This window comes from Heloderma suspectum, chromosome 1, assembly GCF_057233095.1.
Source record: "Heloderma suspectum isolate Gila_16-S chromosome 1, 16-S_ref, whole genome shotgun sequence".
In the NCBI taxonomy this organism is placed as follows: Eukaryota; Metazoa; Chordata; class Lepidosauria; order Squamata; family Helodermatidae; genus Heloderma; species Heloderma suspectum.
This window is the reverse complement of record NC_139458.1, coordinates 183,540,804-183,563,685: the sequence shown is the minus strand read 5'-3', so window position 1 is coordinate 183,563,685 and position 22,882 is coordinate 183,540,804. Positions and strand designations below refer to the sequence as shown.

The window sequence follows — 22,882 nt, the reverse complement described above, 5'->3', positions numbered from 1 at the left end:
AGACGGAAAAGATTTTACACAGTCATACCTCCCTAGTCTCAATTCACTGAGAACTTCTGCTGTGATGGTGGTGATGGTTTCAGAAACCATCTGAAACAATAAGGTGCTGTATTAGAATGGACCAGCCTTCCCCAACCTGGTGCCCTCTAGATGTGTTGCGCTACAGCTCCCATAACTCCCTGGAATAGACTATGGTTTGAGGGCACCTGATGCAGGCACTTTGCTGAAACTAAGCTGGTTTTGGTCTTGTTGGTGCCTTGATAAGAGACCTCCTGGGAAACCTCACATACAATGCCTTGAGTTCCAGCATGTAAGATAGTTAGGATATACATGTAGGAAAGAATGAGCGGACATTCATCTCAGTTGGATCGGCAGGATACAACTTCCATTGTGGATAGTGTTTTCATTCTAGCTGACAGTTGAATTCTATCTATTTTTTAATATGATATTTCTTAGAGTATATTTTATAACTTATTTTTTCAATAATTCTGTGAACGTAACCATTGTTGTTTCTGAGTAGGTTTCCATTGTGAGCTTAATAGCTAATGCCTTGAACTATTCTGAACTTGGTCCTATTAAGTCACTTCGGACACTGAGAGCCTTGAGACCACTACGAGCCTTATCAAGATTTGAAGGAATGAGGGTAAGGCAACATTTGAACAAAAATCAAGGATCTCACCAGTGAAAACAGGTTGGGGGTTATCTTTGGGGTATTTGTTGGTTGGGGGTATCTGTGCTGTTTTGCTTTATTACTGACTGGAACATTTCTTGCAACCATGGATGGGGTTTGTAGAGAATCATAACATCATGGCAGTAATCAGTGTGGTAATTAACATTACAGCCAAGGTGGGCATAACTTGACATGGGAAGGGCATTTTTTATGGCACCTCCATAGCAAATTATTATTATTATTGTTGTTGTGGTGGTGGTGGTGGTGGTGGTGGTGGTGACTGTTACTATTTTATTTATGTTTATTTCCTCCTTTTCCAAGAAGCTCAGGAATGCATACATTCCCTTTTATCCTCACAACAACCTTGTGAGGTAGAAAAGGCTAAGGGATAATGACTTGCCCACAGTCCCCTACTAAACATTTTTGCTGTGTAGGGATTTGAGTCGCAGACATCCCACCCCAGCAATCTAACTCCTACACATTTTTGGTGTGCTACCATAAGAGATCAGAAGGAAGAAATCACGCTATGGATGAGCTCGACCAGGGGTAGGCAACCTGGTGTCCTCCAGATGTTATAGACTACAACTCCCATAATCCTTGACCATTGGCCATGCTGGTGGTGGTTTATGAGAGCTGAAGTTCAAATCATCTGGAAGGCAACAGCTTGGGGAAGGGTAATCCTCAGATCACAGTATAGATTTATATGGGTTTCATGGATGTCCATGGATAAAAGAGGTTTTTCGCAGCTTCCTGGTCCTAAAAAGTAGTTTCTAAAGCCCCCTTCACGTGTTTAAAATTAACATGTGAAGGGTGGGAGCAGAGCTGCACACACTAGCCCCACCTCCAACATCCTTACAGTGGGAGCTTCAGACACTCACACTGAACGCATAGAGGTCTGAGCTACCTCCCATGGGACGGGGCTTGTGCGTGCAACCCCACTAACTGTCCACAGATTCATCTTCAATGCCTGAAGGGGGATTATGACCCTGACATATCCCTCTTGCCTGGTGAGAGCAGTTCCACCACATGAGGACCCTGCATCTTCAGATTTCCAAAGGCTCTTCCACCAAAAAAAGAGAACATAAGAAGAGCCATATTGAATAAGACCAAAGGTTTATCTAGTTCAGCATTCTGTTCACACAGTGGCCAACCAAGTGCTTGTGAGAAGCCCACAAGTAGGAGAGAAAGCTGGAAGGGATAGAAATCATACACAGGGTAACGGGAGTCTTTGGCCACCTTTCTCCATCTGTTGTTTATCTTGCCTTTATATCTCTTTTTTCAGTAGCTAATTTACCCTGCTCCTCCCCCTCCCAACTACCAGGAAAAAGTAGCTGCTTAGAAGAGAGCTAAGGGAAGATAGAACAATGGATGGGTCTTCATTCCGTGTAGCTAAGGTGAAAAATGGTCCCATTCCAGTCACTCCCAATCAATTCTCTGCTTTTCATGAGCAGGTCCTCTACAAGAGTTCTCCCAAAATACCCCTCCCCCCGTTTTTTTAGCCCAAACTAGTCCTTTTTTAGCCCTTCCTCTCTCCACAACCCCATAAGCTTATGCTTCCCATGCAAAACTTTATCTCTCCTACTTCATGAACAACCCTCCTTATGTCATCCTCTCATTAATACATTATTACAATACCAATATAATCCTACTCCATCTAATGCCATCTTAGAAAGAGGTATCCTCCACTCCCCTTTTCTCTCACCCAGGAGATCATGGCTTTTCTAAAATGGTGGCTGCTGTGACTTACATGTGCATTATAGGGCCAGCAGGTGGCATGTGCCATCTTAGAGAAGGGATTGCACCCTATATGTACTCTGAAGCAGCTACTGAAAAACTGGAGATGGTGTAAAGTTTTTGTTCCAATGTGGAAAGTGTTGTTTTTTTAAAGAGACATTTCCTTGGCCTGAACATCCATCTTTCCACTGCTGAAAATACTGTGGAGATGCATTACAGCAGTGGGTATGTTTCTATGATTAACTAATATGGATCAACTACTGCCTTCCTTACAAATATGAACTTGATGGAGGAATATACTATTTAAATTGACCTCCACAGAATTAAAGGAAAATGCTTTACAAAATACAATGGGTTGGAGCCAGTGCTATGTAGAGTAGACCCATTGAAATCAATGGGACTTAAGACTGTCATGACCAACTTAATTCCCATTGATTTCAGTGGGCCTACTGTACATATTACTAAGTCTGGATGTAAGCCAATATCAGTGATACCTTACACCTCTTCATAACATTTGTGAAATCTGTAATTCATGTCATGACGACTGCTGGCAGTGCTCTATATCACCAGCAGATTTTCCCACATTTTCTTTATGTGCAGTTATTATTCAGTTTTGGAGAATTATTAATGGGGAAATTGATGAAATTACAGGTTATTACCAGCTGATTCTAAGGTGTTTTTATTATGTTGTCTAAAAGTCATAGTATTAGGAACTGATCTACAATGGGTAATTAATTTACTAACTGCAGCTAAGATCTGCATTGCAAGTTATTGGAAATAGGCAACAATTTCCGATTGATAGCTGAAAATATTGCACATTGCTGTTATGTCCAAGCTAATTTATTTTTTTTTAAAATCCTACAGAAATGCATGCTGATACTGATAGGTTCATGAAAAAGTGGATTTTCTTTGTTGCGCTCTGGAATGATAAATTTCAAGATGCTATATGACAATTTGTGTTTTTTTCTTTATTGTGATTTGTTGTATTAAGTAGCCTATGAATTGTATATTTTATATTTTGTATATTAATTTAAAAATTAGGAAAATCAAGTTCCCATTTCGTGTTCTTATGTCACAACAATATTATCTGTGCCATAAAAGGCACTCCACACAAGAAAGTCCATTTGAACCGCACAATCTTGCAGTGTGATGTAGTGGTGAGAGTGTTGGACTGGGAGTCGGGAGATCCGGGTTCTAGTCCCCACTCGGCCATGGAAGCTCACTGGGTGACTTTGGGCCAGTCACAGACTCTCAGCCCAACCTACCTCACAGGGTTGTTGTTGAGAGGATAAAATGGAGAGGAGGGGGATTATGTATGCCGCCTTGAGTTCCCTCAGGGAAAAAAAGGTGGGATGTAAGTGTAATAAATAAATAAATAAATTTCTCTGAGGCAAAGTGAGAAGGATATGACAGAAACCCTCTTCAGCCATTCATTGTTCCATGTTGAAGAAAATGTGTGAGGAGATGAGCACTCCAGTCCTGCCCCTCCACACATGTTTTCATCACCCTGTAATAGTGGAGGGTGACAGTCTGAAGAGGAGAGCCCCCTGTATCCATGGGGGCTGTACATGCAGTCAGGGCCCTGATTTTCCAGGGCTCTTAATTGTGTGTAGAGCTCCTCATGGATACAGGGGGCTTTCCTGTTCAAACCATTGCCCTACATGCGTACAGGAGGGGCGTGGGGCTGGAATGCTCCTCTCCTCACGTATTCCTTCAGCACAGAGGAATGAATGCCTGAAGAGGTCTAGAGTCATTGTCACAAGTAGTGATACAGATAACCTTCTGCTGCTGATTGTATTCTGTTCTTGTCTCAGCAATGAGGTCTGCATGAAAGAAGGTAGATCAAAAACTCAGTGATATATTGACATGTGCAAGGTGCAATGCCACAGTAAACCAAGGGATAGACTATTGGGCTTTTATACCATAATAGGGTGTGTGATACTACAAGCCAGCTTGCAGGATTTTTTGAAAGGCTGCTCGGAAGATCTTCTGTGAAGCTCCCCATCTCCTGTCTCAGTATGTGGCATCTCCTACCTTATAGAACAGAGGTGCAGAACCCCTTTCAGCCTGAGGGCTGAATACCGTTTGTGGGGAGCTCTTGGGGGTTGCATTCCTGTGCTGAAATACCAAAAATGCTGGAATATTTTAGCTCAGAGTTCTTAGTGCCAGTAAATGAGCCTTAAGGGAGGCATTTCAACCTTTTAGAATGGGGGGAGGGCAGGGAAACTGCACAAAAGCTGGGAAACCACCAAAGGATCAGTGATTAGGGAAAAGGGGGTGGGGAAAAGGGTGTGATCATCTGGGGGGTTGGCTTCCAGACTTTAGGATTTGCACCCCTGCTGTAGCGTATTTCATACATCAGATTAATTTGACCAGAACCAAGGAATTTGTGTGTAGATCATATGAACCTACAAGGGAGACAAATTTAATTCGTGCTCTGTGGTGTGCTCAGTTTAGAAAGGGAAAGAAATGCATGCTTGAACATCTGCCACCAAAACAAGTCTGCACTCATGTGTCTATATCTGCTTGCTTAGAATAACATTCTGTGCATCTGATAAAGTGCACTGTAGTCCACAGAACATTTGTCATAATACTTTTGTTAGTCTAGATGTCATAAAACTCTGGGTGTTTTTGCTGCAACAAATAGAGCTATCCCTCCAGAAATGGTTGCAGCATTGTGTTCCTTATGTTTCAAAGACAATAGTGGCTTGTCAGTGTCCTAAAAATGGTGTGCTTTCTTATGAATGATTGTTTCTCATCCATATCAAACTTACATTAGTTTAACTTCGGCAGGCAATTCTGTCGAAGCCTTGGTTGATCGGTTGAATGGAGAAACGGCCCGGGCAGCTGACACGATTGCTCCTGAGTATCCTCTCCCCCAGAGTGGAGCCACACAAGCCCCCTGGTTTTCCAGGGCACTGCAGGCGATGAAACAAGTGGGACGTTGACTATTATTAGTTATTATTTATTACATTTCTATACCGCCCCATAGCTGAAGCTGTCTGGGCAGTTTAAAGAAGTTAAAACATTAAAATACAAAATACAGAGTTTAAAAGCTATTTACATAAAAGCACACAGGCAATATACACAAACCACATATAACTAAAAATAACTTTGAACAGTCAGTCATAACGAAAGACACATCCAGGACCAATTAAAACTCATCATGTGCTGCCAAATGCCTGGGAAAAGAGATAGGTGTTAACCTGGCACCAAAAGAAAACAATGTCAACTAGAGTGACGTTGGTGGAAAACTCCGAACGAGTCCGACCAAACACAGGATAGAGCTCATTTGAAAGCCTACTCCAGGGCAATCAGCATGGTGAAGAAATTGTACTTCTCTGCCATCTTTGTGTCTGCTCAGAGTTGCCCAATGGAGCTTTTGGGGGTGGTCAGCAGCCTGTCCGCAAGAAGAAGTGGCCTACTTGATAGCCCGCTGTGACCAATTTGCACGTCACTTTACAGATAAAATCAATCGTATCTGTTCACACTTGGATGCCATAGTTGCTACAGGTCTGGTGGACGTAGCTTTGGCTCCTGCTTGTCCAATTATAATGGATACTTTTCAGTTTGTACAGCCCAAGGTTGTGGACAGGATCCTTGGAGAAGTGAGGCCTACCATTTGTGTGCTGGACCCTTGTCCTTCCTGGCTTATAAAAGCAGGCGGGAGGCAGGGGGCTAGCTGATAAGGGTAGTGGTGAATGCCTCTTTACAGCAAGGTGTGATTCCATCTCGCCTAAAAGAGGCGGTGGTAAGACCTTAAAAAAAAAAAAACCTCCCTCAACCCCACTGTATTGGACAATTGCTAGCCAGTCTCCCATATTCCATTATTTATTTATTTGTTTGCTTTATTTGTGGCATTTACCTCTGAATATAATAAAATCTCTCACCCTGCCCACTTTCTTGGGCGAGGTGCTAGAGTATGTGGTGGCTTCTCAGCTCCAGGGATTTCTGGATGAAACAGATTATCTAGACCCATTTCAATCTGGCTTCAGATCTTGTTATGGGGCAGAGACTGCTTTGGTCACCTTGGTGGACAATCTTTGCCAGGCACCAGACCGGGGGAATGTGTCCCTGTTAGTTCTGCTGAACCTTTCAGCTACTTTCAATACCATTGACCATAGTATCCTTCTAAAGCGTCTGTCTGAGATGGGACTGGGAGGCCTTGTTATAAGGTTGTTCCGTTCCTTCTTGGAGGTGTGATCTCAGAAGGTGGTGCTGGGGGATTCCTGTTCAACGCCATAGCCATTGGCCTGTGGTGTCCCTCAGGGTTCCACCTTATGCCCCATGCTACTTAACATAAACATGAAACTGCTGGGAGAGATTGTCCAGAGTTTTAGAGTTCAGTGTCACCAGTATGCTGATGAAAGGAGAGCTCTGTCTCTCCATCTAAACCCAAGAAGGCTGTTCTGGTTCTAAATAGGTGCCTGATGTCAGTATTGGATAAGGGCAAATAAATCGAAGCTTAATCCAGACAAGACAGAAGTGCTTTTGATTGATTGAAAGACAGATCGGGGAATAGGGATTCAACCTGTGCTGGATGGGGTTACACTCCCCCTGAAGACTCAGGCAGGCCATTTGGATGTACTCTTGGACTTGGCCATGAACCTGGATGCCATGAACCTGGGTGGACACTGAGCCCATAGAATCCCAGAGTAGTTCTGATTCTGAGGAAGAGCAGTCGCTCCTGGGAGAGGAGCGCGCTCCTCTTTCCCAGGGCCCACAGCTGACGGAGATTCCTCCCACCAGCATTCCTAGATTAGAAAGCAGTCCAGGGAGTGACCGATAAGAGATAGCAGACTTGGTGGATGCGCGACGCAGACGCAGAGAGCGGCGCCAGATGGAGGGCGCGGAAAGGAGGCGCAGTGCCTGGTTGGCACGCAAACAACGGCTGCGCCCCGAGGATCCAAGGGAAAAGGGGAGGGACTCTCCCTAGTCCTTAAGTTCAGGGGTCTGCCAGTAATTCCCTTTCAAACGGGGACCAACTGTTCCAACTTAGGGCATAGGTACTCTGCTGCTCAGATCTAGTTGCTACCTGTAGAGTTGTTAAGTTGTAAAAGAAGAATAAAGCTTTGAAAGGAATCCCTTTGTCTGTGTCTGGACTTGGCTACTGGATTAGACTGAGAGAGGCCTCCAAGGAGCCCTTGACCATGCCCAGGTCTCTGCAGTGGCCAGGAGTGCATTTGCACAGCTGAGGCTAGTGCACCAACTGCTCCTTTTCCTAGAGACATCTGATCTGGCCATGGTCACACATGTCTTAGTTACATCCCATTTGGACTACTGTGATGTGCTCTATGTGGGGCTGCCCTTGAAGTTCAGAAATTTCAGCTGGTTTAAGATGTTACAGCCAGACTGTTGACCAGGGCTGGTTATGGAAACAGTATGAGAAGCACATTCTGGTTATATCCAGATTTTCATGAAATCACTTTGATCTGTCAGCATCACACAAAGCAAGAAAAGTGGCATATGCACTACCTAAAAACCCACTTTCCCTGGGTCAAATGGCACTTGCAACTGCCTTACTTTGGGGTTGGCTGGGCAAAGTCCCATGAGTAGAACTGAACATCTTCAACCTCATAGATGCTGCTCAATGAATGAGAGAGGCTTGGTCCCCGCCCCCATCCATGCTCCCCTGCTCAGGGAAGTGTAATGGAAGAGATGAATTACGCCCCTGTAGTTTACCCCACACCTCTCCCCTCGCATCCACCATTTGTCTTCAGAAGTACATTCCACTTCTAAATGGTTACCTTGATAGGAAGCTGGGCACTGCCATAGCACCAAATACGCCTTATTGCATTACTAAAGCCCTGCTCCCTGCACCCTTGGTCTTTGTAATGGTGGAGAATGAGTTACTACTGAGTACAAGTTGATTGTGAGTATTGCGTTAATGCGTTTTTGCACTACTGAGCAATTACAGGACTGCGAAGCAGTAATACTGTGAAATCATAAATCCAAAACAAGCAGGAGTGCCTTTTCTCCAGAGATTTCCCTATGTTCCTGAATTTTTGATCCCACCCAGTACAAGTGTGTAACCAACATCTCTTCCCGTCAGCCTCCTTTCTCCACGGAAATGGCAGGAAAACTTCTTAAGCCCCCAAAACTAATGCAAGCAACTGTGAAGTAGCAGCCAGTTAAAGAGAATGAGTTCTAAATTGTCCCCGAAACACAAAAACCACGCTACTGTGAAATAGTGCAAAGTAAAAATAAACAACAGAGAAGTGCCCTATATCTAAAGCACACAACTGTGAAGTAGCGAGAGAGTGAAACCGCTCTACTACGAAATAGTGCACAGTAAAGATAAACTGCAGGAAAGGAGAGTGGCAGGAGATAGTGCCAAGTGCCCTGTATACAAAGCACACAACTGCGAAGTAACAAGAGAGTGAAACCACACTACTGCGAAATAGTGCTAACTGGTGGGAAAGGAAGCCTGTGTCCAAAAAGCACACTACTCCCAATTGCGGGGAAAAAGGAATGGGGGAAAGGGAGGATGGCCCCAACCCTTGACCAGGTCACCGCCAGGTCACAGACACACCCTTAGGTATGCCCAGTACGCAAAATTTAATTCAGGGAAATGGGGCACACTGCAGCTGAACCACGTGGGAGCCGCATTTAAGGAAAAAATGACGCAGCGAAACAACTTTGCGAAAATGTGCCAGTTTCAGGGGGAAGCTGTGGGGTGGCAACAGTGACATGTGTCATGAATGACCTTGATGTGGGTCATTCATGACACACTAAATCACCCGTGTTGATTGAGCCTTGTTACAACAGCTTCACTGGCTACCAATCTGCTTCCAGACAGAATTCAAAGTGCTGGTTATGACCTATAAAGCCTATGTGGCTTGGGAGCAGGCTACCTGGAAGACTGCCTTTTCCCATATGAGCCTGCCCAGTTCCTAAGATCTTCTGGAGAGGCCCTTCTTTCAAGACCACCACCTTTGAGGTGCGTTTGGTGGCCACTCCCAGGCTATGCAACTCCCTCCCACTGGAGGCTAGGTTTGCTCCCTCTCTGCTGTCCTTCCAATGGCAGGCTAAGACCACTTTATTTAAGAAGGCCTTGAACCTGTAAGTGGGTCTGGTGGGTTGGGTGCTGTTTTTAATAGTTTTTTTTCTGTAACTGTTATGTTTTTGTGGTATTTTAATGTATTGTTTTAATCAATTTTAATTGGTTCTGTAAGCCGCCTTGAGTGAAATTTTTTGGTAGAAAGGTGGGGTACAAATAATATATATAAATAAAATAAACTGATAACTGTATTAATCAGTTAAAATGGATGCAATTGATTGATTATGCTTTCTTTAATTGGGCGGTAGCCTTAATAACTATTATCTGTTAAAATATCTGTACCGGAAGCTCCCTAACTACTTTCTTGTTACAAATGTGTATACATGGTTATGCAGCCTTTTGTATAATCTCCGTTTACCTCTTTTGTATTTTTCTCTAGGTGGTTGTGAATGCCCTGGTAGGAGCCATACCATCTATTATGAACGTGCTTCTTGTTTGTCTTATATTCTGGCTAATTTTCAGCATTATGGGCGTAAATCTATTTGCTGGCACTTTCTACAGTTGTGTTAATAAAACAGATGGAGAGAGGCTCTCGAATGAAGTAGTTTCGAATAGAACTATTTGTCAAAATATGTCAGATGTTGCCAGGTGGAAAAATGTGAAAGTAAACTTTGATAATGTTGGAGCTGGATATCTTTCTCTACTTCAAGTTGTAAGTAACCACTAATTTGATACTAGCAATAACTTTTCATCTGCAGTATGGTGGGTGTTGATTTCATAGGACATAGTTCTCCTGGATGTTCTCCTGCACAGGCCCTGCTGAAAAGGTAGTTTGGATTTCTGTTGGGACTCTTGTGCAGAGAGAGAGAGAGTTCTGTTTGAAAATAGACACTTAAGATGCAATCCTATGCTTATTTAGTCAAAAACATGTCTAAATATGCATAGGATTGCACCCTTAGAAATAAAGGAGCAAAGTTTCAGAACAAAGCTCCGTGCTACTCCACAAGAACATCTGAATATATACCAATTTTAATTATTAAGTAAATCCTCTACAGTCCTATGATTTTACAACACTATAATTCCAATAGCTGAATTATAAGGCTGACCAGCAGTGAAGTGGTATGCTAGTCAAAACGACTTGTTCATTCTGCACCACTAGGAACGAATTCCTATTGTTTTACTCCCGAAAAGTGTTGGTTTTTAAATAGCCGATGTCTATTTTACACAAGGGCACCAATAGCGTCCTATGCAGCTCCCATCTGTGTCAACGTGGTTGAGTTGAACCTTCCCCTGCCTACTGTACTGTTAGCTTGATCAACTAGTTACCTTGGTCAACTACAGCCCGATTCATGTTACCCACTCGTAGAAGAAGGCGGGGGCTAGCGCCCCCCCTTAACATTCACCCATTCTATGGACATCTGAAGAGGAACCCCTTCGCTGCTCCTGCATGGGGGTTTCACACAGTTGGGATGCCCACACAGTCAGATGCGTGCTGAACACCCAGATGTCAGGGGCTAGGGCAGCAGTGCAGCCCTACTCCTACATGTGAGCATCACGCATGTGAGCAGTGCATGAATAGGGATCCTAATCGTGCCACAGTAGGCAGAGGATTTCGTCAAACATCAACTGCAGATGTGCAGTAGAACTGTCACTTGTATTCACTACAAGAATGTCTTTCTTACCCTTCCCACTGAAATGGAAAATTTGCATGACATTTACATTTATTACCATTTACAATATTTATGTCACCTAGCAACAAAAAGTATTTTGTCATCATTGGTAGTTTTTAACATGTTGCCTCTTTATAGGCCACTTTTAAAGGATGGATGGACATAATGTACCCCGCTGTGGATTCAACAGGTGTAAGTACCTGGTGTGTTCTTTTCCCCTCTAAGATGGCACAACTTAGAATTATTATATAGCAACAATGAAAATAGCTTTTTCTCCCCAGTTTGTATTAAAGACAGTCATTGAAACAATGTTACTGCTTTAAATTAAATCAAATAATAAGGCTTCCAGATGCTAGGATTTGGGCATCTTGTCTAAGATTTGGTACTTCTGTTCAGGTTTTGTTGAATGTCAAGAGGGATATTCTGGAAGTAGGAGGTCTTCTTCCTCAGATCTAAGCAGGAGGAAGTGGACCTTTATCTAAGGGTGAGGACTCCCCACCCTGTCTGTTTCTGCCTTGGCTAGGAAGGAGATATGAGCAACACTGTCTCCTTGCCCCTGCCTCTTTGACCATACTTCCCTTTTTATTTTCTCTCTCACTTACATCCTCCTTTGTTGTGTGTTTGTATTTCAGTTTGCTAGAGCATAAAACCTGACTGATATCTTTTCATGTCTCCTTGTTTTATAGGTCGACAAGCAGCCCAAGTATGAGTCTAACCTGTATATGTATCTTTACTTCGTCATCTTCATCATCTTTGGTTCATTCTTCACCTTGAATCTTTTCATTGGTGTCATCATTGATAATTTCAACCAACAAAAAAAGAAGATAAGTGTTCAGACTATTCATCTCTACCTCACATAGTGAACTGCGTTTCAGATAAATGGCTAAAATGGCATCGCTACTTATAATTCAGGAATGGACATAATGACTTCCTAATGCCATGGAATTTGCAAGTGTTTATTCCAAATAAACGATAGCAATATTTTATTTACATTTATATCTAAATATATATAAATTTTTACTAATTGTTCACTATACATTATGCAAAATAAGTGCTTGAGTGTGCATGTTTGAATTTCAGTTTGTTAGAGCATAAAACCTGACTGGCAAGTTGCAGCAAGGCATTTGTTTTGACCCAGTGTCTTCTAGCACATGGATAAGTGCATGGACACCCAATAAGTACATGGCGCTCCTGAGTGCACAAAGGCGCTCAGTACAATTGAGAGAACGAGGGATGTTCGAGCGCACTGAAATTCTCCAAACTTTATTTGAAAACTCAGTTCAGCCCTCTCCCGTTCTGGTTTGTGACCAGTTTTTTTCAGTTATTCAAATGGGAAAAGTGCACATTTTCCCTAGGTGCACACTTTCCCCCCCATTGACTAAAGTGTGAAAATGCAGAACTTTAAATGTAAAATTTAAAGCAGGCATTTTAAAAAATGTGCATTTTTAAAAGTGCGCACCTCCCCCCTTAAAGCATGAACATGCGAATATTTAAAAGTGTTCATTTTTAAAGTATGCATTTTTAAATGCTCACTGTTAAAAATGCACACTTTCAACTGTACATTTTTAAAGTGCTCATTTTGCAAATGCGAACACGAGTTCAGGAATTTGCGAACTTTTTTGGTGAACATGCCTCCCACTTGTGTTTGGGGTTGCGAGCAGGGCATTTTTGAGTAGTTGCAAACTGAAATAAAATTCTCATACAACCCTAGCATTCATTTCATAATTGCAGCTCTGCGTGGGTATCCCCATCCTCGTTAAAGAGTTGCTCTTCACATTGTTATATATGGAGAATGACCTAGGAACACCCAAGTGTACATCAGAGCGCAAGGGTCTTTGAATTATGTCCTGAGATTGATTCATAGTTACAGATACTTTATGGTTTTTAATGGACTTCACTGTTGTCTATTGAGTGAGGAAGGAACATTCCCCACCCTGCAGCACTGCTTTCTTCTGAGGCAACAGGGACTGCCACAGTGCAGACAAGATGTGAGATAGTGAGTGGCTTGTCCTTCACTTACCATGCTTGAGAGCAAAACCATACCCCAGCCTTCCCCAGCGTGATGCTCTTCAGAGATGTTGGACTACAACTCCCATGGAACTGGCTGGGGGATTATGGGAGCTGTAGTCCAACATATCTGGAGGGCACCAGGTTGGGTGAGCTTGCTCTACCACTTGAACGTATTCAAAGAGCAACCTGGCATTGTGTTAGGTGTTCTGCTAGCCATATTGGCTGCTGTTTGCTGCTCGTAGGCTACAGTCCAGAGCACATGTAATGGATATTTACATCCCAATGAAATAAATGGGGCTTAAGTGTACATATCTCAGACTGTCCTCCCCCTCAGAAGCCCTATTCTTCAGATATTTGCTCCAGAATGAAATATTTCCATATCAGTGCATATGAAGCTTAGCAATGCTCCCTCAAGATCCATTCCATAGAATTAACTGTCACTGTGTATTGGTCTGAATGGGTAAACATTTAAAAGACAGATGATTGACTCGAAAGTTGGCACAAGTATGCAAACATTTAATTAAAAATATTAAACTTAAGTTTCAGTGGAGGTCAGTCATCAGAGGCTGGGATAATGAGATCTTCTCTTATTCTGATTCAGTTTAGGGATACCCTTTTTTGATTGATTGAATGAATGAATGAATGAATGAATGAATAAATAAATAAATAAATAAATAAATTTCTTAATCACCCATCTGGCTGGTCACCCAGCCAGATAAAGGGGCCATGTTGGAATTCTTAAGTGTGCCTCTGGCTACCCCCACTGGAGTAATAGACTCCACTTCAAATAGGCTTTGGGATCACAAATTTTAGATGCTAGAACATCTCCCTTGAGATAGGACTTCAAGAGTTGGGCCTTATAATGGCAGATGATGGTCCTGCTGGGCATGGTTGATTTGAAACTTGGTGCAAGTATGCAAAGATTTATTTCAAAATATTGATTGTAAGCGTCAATTGAGGTCAATCATGAAGGGATGTCTGATGGATCAACCTACCTTCCCGTCTTGCCACAGCCACTGCCATAATAAGCCTAGCCTCGGAATCGCAGGGTCTCGGTATAAAACTTTTCCTTCATGATCTGTGGAAAGCTCCAAGAAGTTAGAGCTAGCCCTGGTGTGGGGAGACCTCCATGGACTGACCTCCATCCTTCTCTTGCTGCTCCCACTGATTCTGGGTGTTACCACTAGAGTAATAGCTAAGCTCTGGAGATTTGGCATCAAGGTCACAAAGAGTTTTAAAATAATGACTTTTAAAGAAATTCAGTAATTTTTTCAAATAGGAAAAACTTGCTGTTAACTACAATAAAGCTAAAAATAATAGTGTTTAGAAGAAGGCCACCATCGGCTGGTTCAGATGTAATGCTACGCCATAGTTATGAGAATGAAGGTAGCATTCCCCTGGGCTCACATGCTGTTCCTTCCCTGTCCTGCTCTAGCACAGCCACAAGTGGGGAGAGCACAAAAGTTTATAAGTGTGCTGCCAATTTAGGCTCTGATCAAAATATCAGCTTTTCATGAGGGCATTATTGCTATAAAGACTGATTATGTCCCACAAAGTTACCCATTAAGAACTTATTAACCGCTCCTTTATTACATTACACTTTTAGACTATTCTTTCAGCATGTTTAGCTGGGGAAAAATAAGAACATCCCTGTGAGCATTTCTTTGTATGTGTTTGTAATGAAATCAGAAAGTTGGTGCATTTTATACCATTGCATGAAGATCAGGAAGATAATTTTTTACAAGTTCTTTGCAAAGCATCCTTTTCTCCCCCTCCTCTTCAGCATCCAGCCTGTTGAATAATTCTGATAAATCCAAAAGCTTGCTCACTTCTTTGAACCTTTTCATTTATAGGCTGTTTTTTAGGGCATATGTTCTCACAAGGTGGCGTATACAACAAAATAAGATACATTAAACTCATCAAATCATTTTTGTTTACAACAGGGACAGGGAACCTTTTTGGGTCCGGAGGCTGGATTGCTCCTTCCAGATCCCTCCTACAGGCTGGATAATGTCAAGGGCTGGGTCCCCAGCCATGATGTTTGGGGCAGGCCCCTGCCCCTGATATCATTGAGTCCCCAGCCAAAGCACTGGCTAGAACTCAGTTGGGGAGCTGGCATTGCTCTGCCCGGGCTTTTCCCAATTATGGAAAGCCTAGGCGGAGCAAAGCCCACAGAGGCACCAGTTTCACTCCCGCTTTGCGTTCCCTACATGGGGAACACGGGAGGAGTGAATGGGCACAGATTGTTTCACTCCCCTATTGCCTTCCCCATGCGGGGAAGAGAAGGCAACAGAGGAACCTTCTGAGTCAGCCAGCTTTGCTCTTCCATCACCTTCCCCATGCAGGAAAGGTGGTAGAGGAGCAAAGCAACTGAGCCCCAGCAAAGTTGCTCTCCTGTTCACTCTCTCTTCTGAAGGGGAGGAGGAAGGGGCCTCACCTGAGGCCATACAGGCCCAATGGCCTGACCTGGAGGGCCAATTTCACTCATGGGCCAGAGGTTCCCCATCCCTATTCCACAAGATATTAGCAAACTATCCAAATTTACAGAGGTAAGGCAAATTTGTTACCTCCTTGCTGATACCAGTGTTGTGTGATGTATAGAACAGCCTTATTCACTAAAGCACCTGAGAAACTCAGAGATAGAGCCAAGGTTTCCCTTCCTTGGTTGGAAGGGGTTGCTTCAGATAGAAGGAGTCTTCCTCCAGGAGAAGGTCTTTCCATTGAATAAAGAAGTCCTTCTGTCAGAGGAAGACTCCTTCCTTCCATCCATCCATCCATCCATCCATCCATCCAAGGAAGCTCCTCCTGTCTGAGGAAGGGAATATTTGGGATCCAACCCAAACTGTTGATAGAATTGCTATTCTTTGTACTTGAGTCCAACTAATATAATGGCATTGCATTTTAATAAATGGTTTGCACTGTATGCAAACTACTGCTTTCCTCTAATGGCATTTGCAATTATGCAAATAAACTAAACTGAAACATAAAGTATAAGTAACTACAACGCACCACTAAACTTCAGCTATTGCGCAGTATAGAAATGAAATACATAAACAAACAAGTACCAGGGTTACCAGAACCCAGTGAGCTCCTTCTTTCTAGGATATTGCATCACTTAGGAATAAGAAGTAGCGATGCACATCAAACATTTCCATTGTCTTCTAAAAGAAAGTAAGTGATGCTTGCAAAGCTATGTTTTCAATGCCCTTGAAGTCTTAAGTATTAAGTACACATGATGATAGATGCATGATACAATTGGTAGGGTTCATTTTTATATTTGTAGTGAAAATATGCCTGTGAACAATTATGTGCTTGTAAATCCTGTTAAAATAAATTGAGCATATGCATGCATAACTGTACATAGTGGTTGTAATCATTTACAAATTTTTTACTCCTTTACTTAGGAGGTCAAGACATTTTTATGACAGAAGAACAGAAGAAATATTACAATGCAATGAAAAAATTGGGATCCAAGAAACCACAGAAACCTATACCAAGACCTGCGGTAAGAGGGCCTTTTATTTTTGTATTTAAATATGTAGAATATGTCTTCTAACCTGAAACAAAAGACTGACTGTAAATAAACAAGTGCACTCTTTCATCAAAGTTCAGAAAGAAACTTACCAAGCAATAGCTTTCTCATCCCCAGGAAATAACTATTTTTCTGTCTTGTTCTTCCAGAATAAATTCCAAGGCTTTATTTTTGATTGTGTAACCAAGCAAGCTTTTGACATCGGGATCATGATTCTTATCTGTCTTAATATGGTCACCATGATGGTGGAAACAGCTGACCAGGACAGCACTACAGAAAACATTTTGTACTGGATTAATTTGATTTTCATTGTCCTTTTCACTGCGGAGTTCCTTCTGAAATTGATTGCACTCCGCTATTATTATTTCACTGTTGGTTGGAATATATTTGATTTTGTGGTTGTCATTCTCTCCATTGTAGGTAAGAAACATTTAGGGATTAGACTGAGTGTAAGTAAAGAAAAAGGTCGGCTTAATTTACTGCCCCACTCTGCAATTATTTTAGAGTTTAGACATAAACCAGTGTAAACTTGATACTGTACCAGTCGTATATTACATCCTATGTAGTGAATTATTCTAGCATAGAACTATATTACATCAGAAACTGCATTGAGTACTTTCACTTAACTGCAATGAGATTTGGGACTTTTTAGTTTAGGGGGGGGAAAGAAAACTAAGTGGGACATGATATGGGTTTATGAATGATGCAAAGAGTGGATAGAGAGAAATTCTTCAACCTCTCTCATGATGGATCTTGGGGATCACCCCCACTGAAATTGGTTGGCAGTAAGTTCAGAGCAAACCAAAGAAAATATTTCTTCATGCAATGCATAATTAACTTACGGACTTTATTCCCACTGCATTAGGTAATGGAGGTTAATTTAGATGGCTTTTAAAAAGGAGTAAACAGATTTGTTTATGTATTTATTTTATGAATTTGTCTCCTACCTTGCAGTATAAATATGATCAAGATGGCTCACAAAATTAAAATATGAACAACAATAATATCAAAACAATAACTGGATACAACAATAAGAACAGAGCAGGAGGAAAACAAAAGATTAAAGGAACAACAGATAAAAATTTCAGCACTGAAAGAAATTCATTAGTGGTTTAAAAGGTGTAGGATTTTTTTTTAAAGCCTACGACTTGGGCCAAAATGTCACCAAAGTAGATGCTAGGTAGACTCCAGGATTTCTACATGAGTGCACTAGTGATTGCTCACTCATAGTAGTTTGTGGGTCCTTTACACAATATCATCATCCTCCAGGGCATCTTCTGCTCTTTGCAACCATTATCGTGGGTTTTTTCATAACTAGGAAAATCTGGTATTTCCTCTGAATCACGCTATAGACGCCACGTGTAAATGAGCAATTCCGCTATACCACACCACCATCTAATGGTTGTATAATAAAACATATAGAAGGCAGAGAAAGAAAAATCCTGGAAAAAAGCACATGTAAAGCAGCTGATCTTAATCCTGCAAAGAATCCAGAAGCAGAAGCCCGGTAAAGGTGTGGGATAAAAGCCTCATATAGAAATGCCTTCTGTTTGTAAAGCATTCCATAGATGGGTCCCTTTCCCCTATAATTACCTGTCTCATATCAGGGGCCAGATGCATATGGAGGAAGGCCTCAGTGCTCAGGCATATTGATGTGGGAGTAGGCCAGCCTTAACCAACCTTATGCCCTCCAGATGTTTTCGACTACAACTCCCAGAATTCCAGACCATTGGCTATGCTGGCTGGGGCTGATGGAAACTGAAGTCCAAAACAGCTGGAGGGCACCAGATTTGAGAAGGCTGGTGTAGTTGAAGGTAAACCTTCATGTACCCAATTCCCAAGCCATGTGGAGATTTAAGTATCAGCACTGTGCTCAAAAAACACCAAAAGCCAGTTGAGCTATTTAAGCAGGTGGGACATATTCCCAACACTTGCTCCCAGTTAGCAAACTAGCAGCTGTGTCATTTCTAAGAAGTCTTCAAAGGTAACCCCAGCTACAACTCAATGCTGTAGTCTAATGTGGAGATTATCAGAGCACGGAGAAACATGGGCAGACAATCTCTGTGCAGGAGATGCTATAGCTGGTACACCAGATGGTGTTCCATGCCACTAATGCCACTGGAGCCTCATATGACAAAGCAGGGCTGTAAACCTGTTCCTTTAGTGGGAATGCACAACAGTAGAACATCACCTTTCTGAGCAGAAGAACCACACACCGGCAGTATCTCCATCTTGCTGATTTTTTTTTTTTTTTACAGCATTTATATGTCACAATTCTACTCCAAGGAGTGTTCAGTATCACTTAAAGTTTAAGCCTTAATAAAATGTAAGAACCCCCATAAAAACCAAATAAAAACAATAGTAAAAGAACTATGTGAATTACAGCAACAATGGAAGTAAAAATGAAGGCAGAGGATACACATCTCTCCCATCAAGGGGTTTGTCTTCAAAACTCAATAACAATGGCTCATTTTGGAAAGAGCATTATTTCTAAAAAGAACCAGTAGTTTTCCGCAGGGGTAGTGAGTATTCCACTGCAGTAATGAAACTGTACCTCCATTTTATTAGAATTGAGCTTCAGTTTATTGGCCCTCATCCAGTCTGTTACTGATCCCAGACACCAATTTAGCACAAATTCATAGAAGATAGGTCTATGAACAGCTATTAGCCATTATAGCTAAAAAGAACCTTCATGATCAGAGGCAGTATGGATTCCAGAATGCTGGGGAAAACCACAGAGGATGGCCATCACCTCATGTCCTGGTTGTGAGCTTCCAGGGGCATCTGACTGGGCACTATTGGAACCAGTACACTGGACTCAGATGGCCTTGTCTGCTGATCCATCGGGGCTCTCCTTACATTCTTATGTAAGCCTTGTGTTCGCCCAACACAGGTGCAGCCCTGGTCAAGCTTTTATGGTTGCTCCTGTGCATCCAGCAGAATTAGGGCATAGCATAGATACGGCAGACTACAGCTGAAGGAATACCACTTCGGAATGCTTTCCTATGGAAACAAACTTCTGGCAAACTGAAAACAAGCACACGAAGGAGAAAATGTCTAGTCTGCTCCACCCTTTGCCTTCTGTGCCATCTTTTTCTTTTCAACACATTTTTAATGTAGGGGAGCATTAAAAAAATGTTATTTCCCCTGCCTGCAGTCTAAAATGGTACAGTCCATTCTACCATCTCACGCTTTTGCATGGCAGACCAAGCCACATACTCTGTGCATTCACTAACTGATTGCAAATGTGTGTGAAGATGGTGACAGAGAAGAGCTTGGGCCATTGGGCATGGGAGTGCAGTTGTATTTGTTTGCAAGTATGCGTGGCACAAAGTCATTACTCAGGAAATCCTAGGTCAGGGCAAACGTCACAGCTGGTTTGCATATGGGCATTCAATATGATTTCTGATCACTTGACAACTCACAGCTGAATACATGAACCACCAGCATCGGAAGGCACTGAGTCTGAGGGGATGTGAGGGGATCGATCACACAAGCACATCACCCCTGGATGCCCCATTAAACAAATGATGAATAGGCAGTGTGTGAACCACCCCTCAGAGGTAGATTTATACCCATGTGGAAATACCCGGTCCTCCATCACTGTGTAGGTTATGCATCTGCTTCAACCCATCAGACCTTCTGTCAGAACAGAAGTCTCGCTCATGCAGTTGCCCTGGCCAGCCCAGCTTGCTCGTAAGGGTCATGATGATACATGCAGTGAAGAAACCCAGGCTGCTCCTTTTAACTTCTTTTGCACTGCAAGATGGAGGAGAAGGTGCAGGGTCAGCCCACGAAAAGGCACTAAGCTATGTGGACCCAGCGGTGATAAAGAGTTCTAATCATACCTATTTCTATCCATTATTTGGCCAGCAATAACAGCTTACGGTATGGCTGCATCAATAACAAATAGGGTGTTACGATTCATTTATCTTTTCATCTGGCTTCCAGACATAGCAGGTAAAAGATCACATTTTAAAAAGTGAGATTTGAGGGTAAGATTTGCTACACAGTTCATAATACCTGTAAAAGTAAATCTTAGTTTCTGTCATGTTGTTTAGGCTGTGCTATATTAGAGAGCCATGTTAGGTAGCATCAAATTTCTGTAAGTTGAAGAGGAAGAGCAGAAACCTAATAACTAAATGGCTTGCACAGAAAGACAAAAAAGCTTGTGAGTATTAAAGGGGGAACAGAGCTTGAATTCATATTTGCTCTTCTTCCTCAAATGGAAGGGTTTCTTTTGCTCACGAAAGGGACTTTGATTCAGCAGAGCCCCCCCCCCCCCCTGTGAGGCAGAGGGGAAGGTGATTTTTGCCAAAAACCAGTTTCACCTCCCACAAAAATATATTTTTGAGGGGGGAAGGGGGCTGCAGGCAACAATCATCTCTCCCCACCACCACTTCTGCCAGCAGGAACATCTGTTGAACAGAACTCTGCTCGCAGGATCTCAGAATCCAAGTCACACTATACATAGACAAAATTGATTGATCTAGCGATGGAAAGGGACTGAAACATTCTGTTGTCATTCTATCCTGCCATTCTCTTCTTGCCTTCTCACAAGGCATTTGATTCAGAAAAGAGCCGCAATTTATTTATTTGTTTTTAAGTATTTATATATGCGAGATCGAGCCAATCCCAGCTAAAAATAGCCACAGGGATGGTGATTCACCATTTCCTCTTTGCACTGCAGTCCCGGATTTACTGTAATGGGAGAGGGGAAAATGATGATATATTATTAAATTAATATGTAATATAATTATAAAATTACAATAACCTTTACAGGTATGTTCCTGTCAAAGATCATTGAAAAATACTTCGTGTCACCCACCTTGTTCCGAGTGATCCGACTTGCCAGGATAGGTCGAGTCCTACGTCTTATAAAGGGTGCTAAAGGAATCCGCACGCTGCTTTTTGCCTTGATGATGTCTCTCCCTGCCTTGTTTAACATTGGGCTTCTCCTTTTCCTTGTCATGTTCATCTATGCTATATTCGGAATGTCCCAATTTGCCTACGTTAAAAAGGAAAGTGGGATTGATGACATGTTCAATTTTGAAACCTTTGCCAACAGCATGATCTGTCTCTTCATGATTACCACCTCTGCTGGCTGGGATGGCTTGTTATTACCCATTCTTAACACTGAGCCAGACTGTGACCCCAAAAAAGTCCACCCAGGAAGTTCAACTGAGGGAGACTGTGGCAATCCTTCCGTCGGGATCTTCTTCTTTGTCAGCTACATTATCATATCATTTCTAGTTGTAGTCAATATGTATATTGCTGTCATCTTGGAGAACTTCAGTGTTGCTACAGAGGAAAGCACTGAGCCATTAGGTGAAGACGATTTTGAAATGTTCTATGAGGTTTGGGAAAAGTTTGATCCAGATGCAACCCAGTTTATAGAATACTGCCAACTCTTTGATTTTGCTGCCTCTCTAGAGCCTCCTCTTTTAATACCAAAACCAAATGATATTCAGCTTATTGCAATGGACCTGCCCATGGTAAGTGGTGACAGAATTCACTGCCTTGACATCTTGTTTGCCTTTACCAAGCGTGTTTTGGGTGAGAGTGATGAAATGGATGCTCTTCGGGTTCAAATGGAAGAACGGTTTATGGCTGCCAATCCTTCAAAAGTCTCCTATGAACCAATTACAACTACGCTGAAGCGGAAGCTAGAGGAAGAGTCTGCTAAAATAATTCAGCGAGCCTTCAGACGATACTGCCTAAGGAAACCAATACACAATGCTTCATTCCTATATGAGAAAGGTGATGACTTTCCTGTCAAAAGTGAAATGATTATTGACAAATCAAGTTTGAACTTGGCTCTGGAAAAGACAGAGAGAAGCTCCTCCACAACCTCACCTCCTTCATATGACAGCGTAACAAAGCCAGACAAATATGAACAAGAAAAGTCAGAAAAAGAAGAAAAAGACAAAGATATCAAGGACAGAAAAAAGTAAAATGAAACAATGAAGTACGTCGTCTACAGCAAATTGTTTACAGCATAAGGAAGTAACACTGATACCAACAGGAATCATGCTCAAAGTTTATGCCAAACTGACCATTCCTACACAGCTAACCACCATAATATATAATATGCACCCAAGGCCAGCATCTAACTAACACAAGGCAATTGTCATCATACTGTTGACTGGTTAGTAGGGTAACAGACTCAGGAGGACAATCCTGTCCTTACCAGCTGGCATTGATGAAGAAAGATGCAAAAAATGGCTACAGACTGTCAGAATGCACCAGTAATTTTGTGTATGTTA

The 22,882-nt window shown here is 42.3% G+C and overlaps 1 protein-coding gene across 12 annotated transcripts in view; it reads left to right on the top strand.

Moving 5' to 3' along the window:
• Positions 1–22,570, top strand: part of LOC146358477 (sodium channel protein type 2 subunit alpha-like) — an 83,871-nt gene extending 61,301 nt beyond the window's left edge. For 11 of the 12 annotated variants that reach the window (XM_084811993.1, XM_084811965.1, XM_084811924.1 and 8 more), the window contains 7 exons: positions 521–643; positions 9,844–10,116; positions 11,213–11,266; positions 11,761–11,902; positions 16,489–16,589; positions 16,766–17,036; positions 21,399–22,570. In XM_084811993.1, coding sequence (XP_084668119.1) covers positions 521–643; positions 9,844–10,116; positions 11,213–11,266; positions 11,761–11,902; positions 16,489–16,589; positions 16,766–17,036; positions 21,399–22,570 — 2,136 coding nt within the window. Of the gene's footprint in view, positions 1–520; positions 644–9,843; positions 10,117–11,212; positions 11,267–11,760; positions 11,903–16,484; positions 16,590–16,765; positions 17,037–21,398 lie in introns of all 12 variants that reach the window. The other variant, XM_084811945.1, reaches the window with a different exon arrangement.
• Positions 22,571–22,882: the final 312 nt, after the last annotated feature.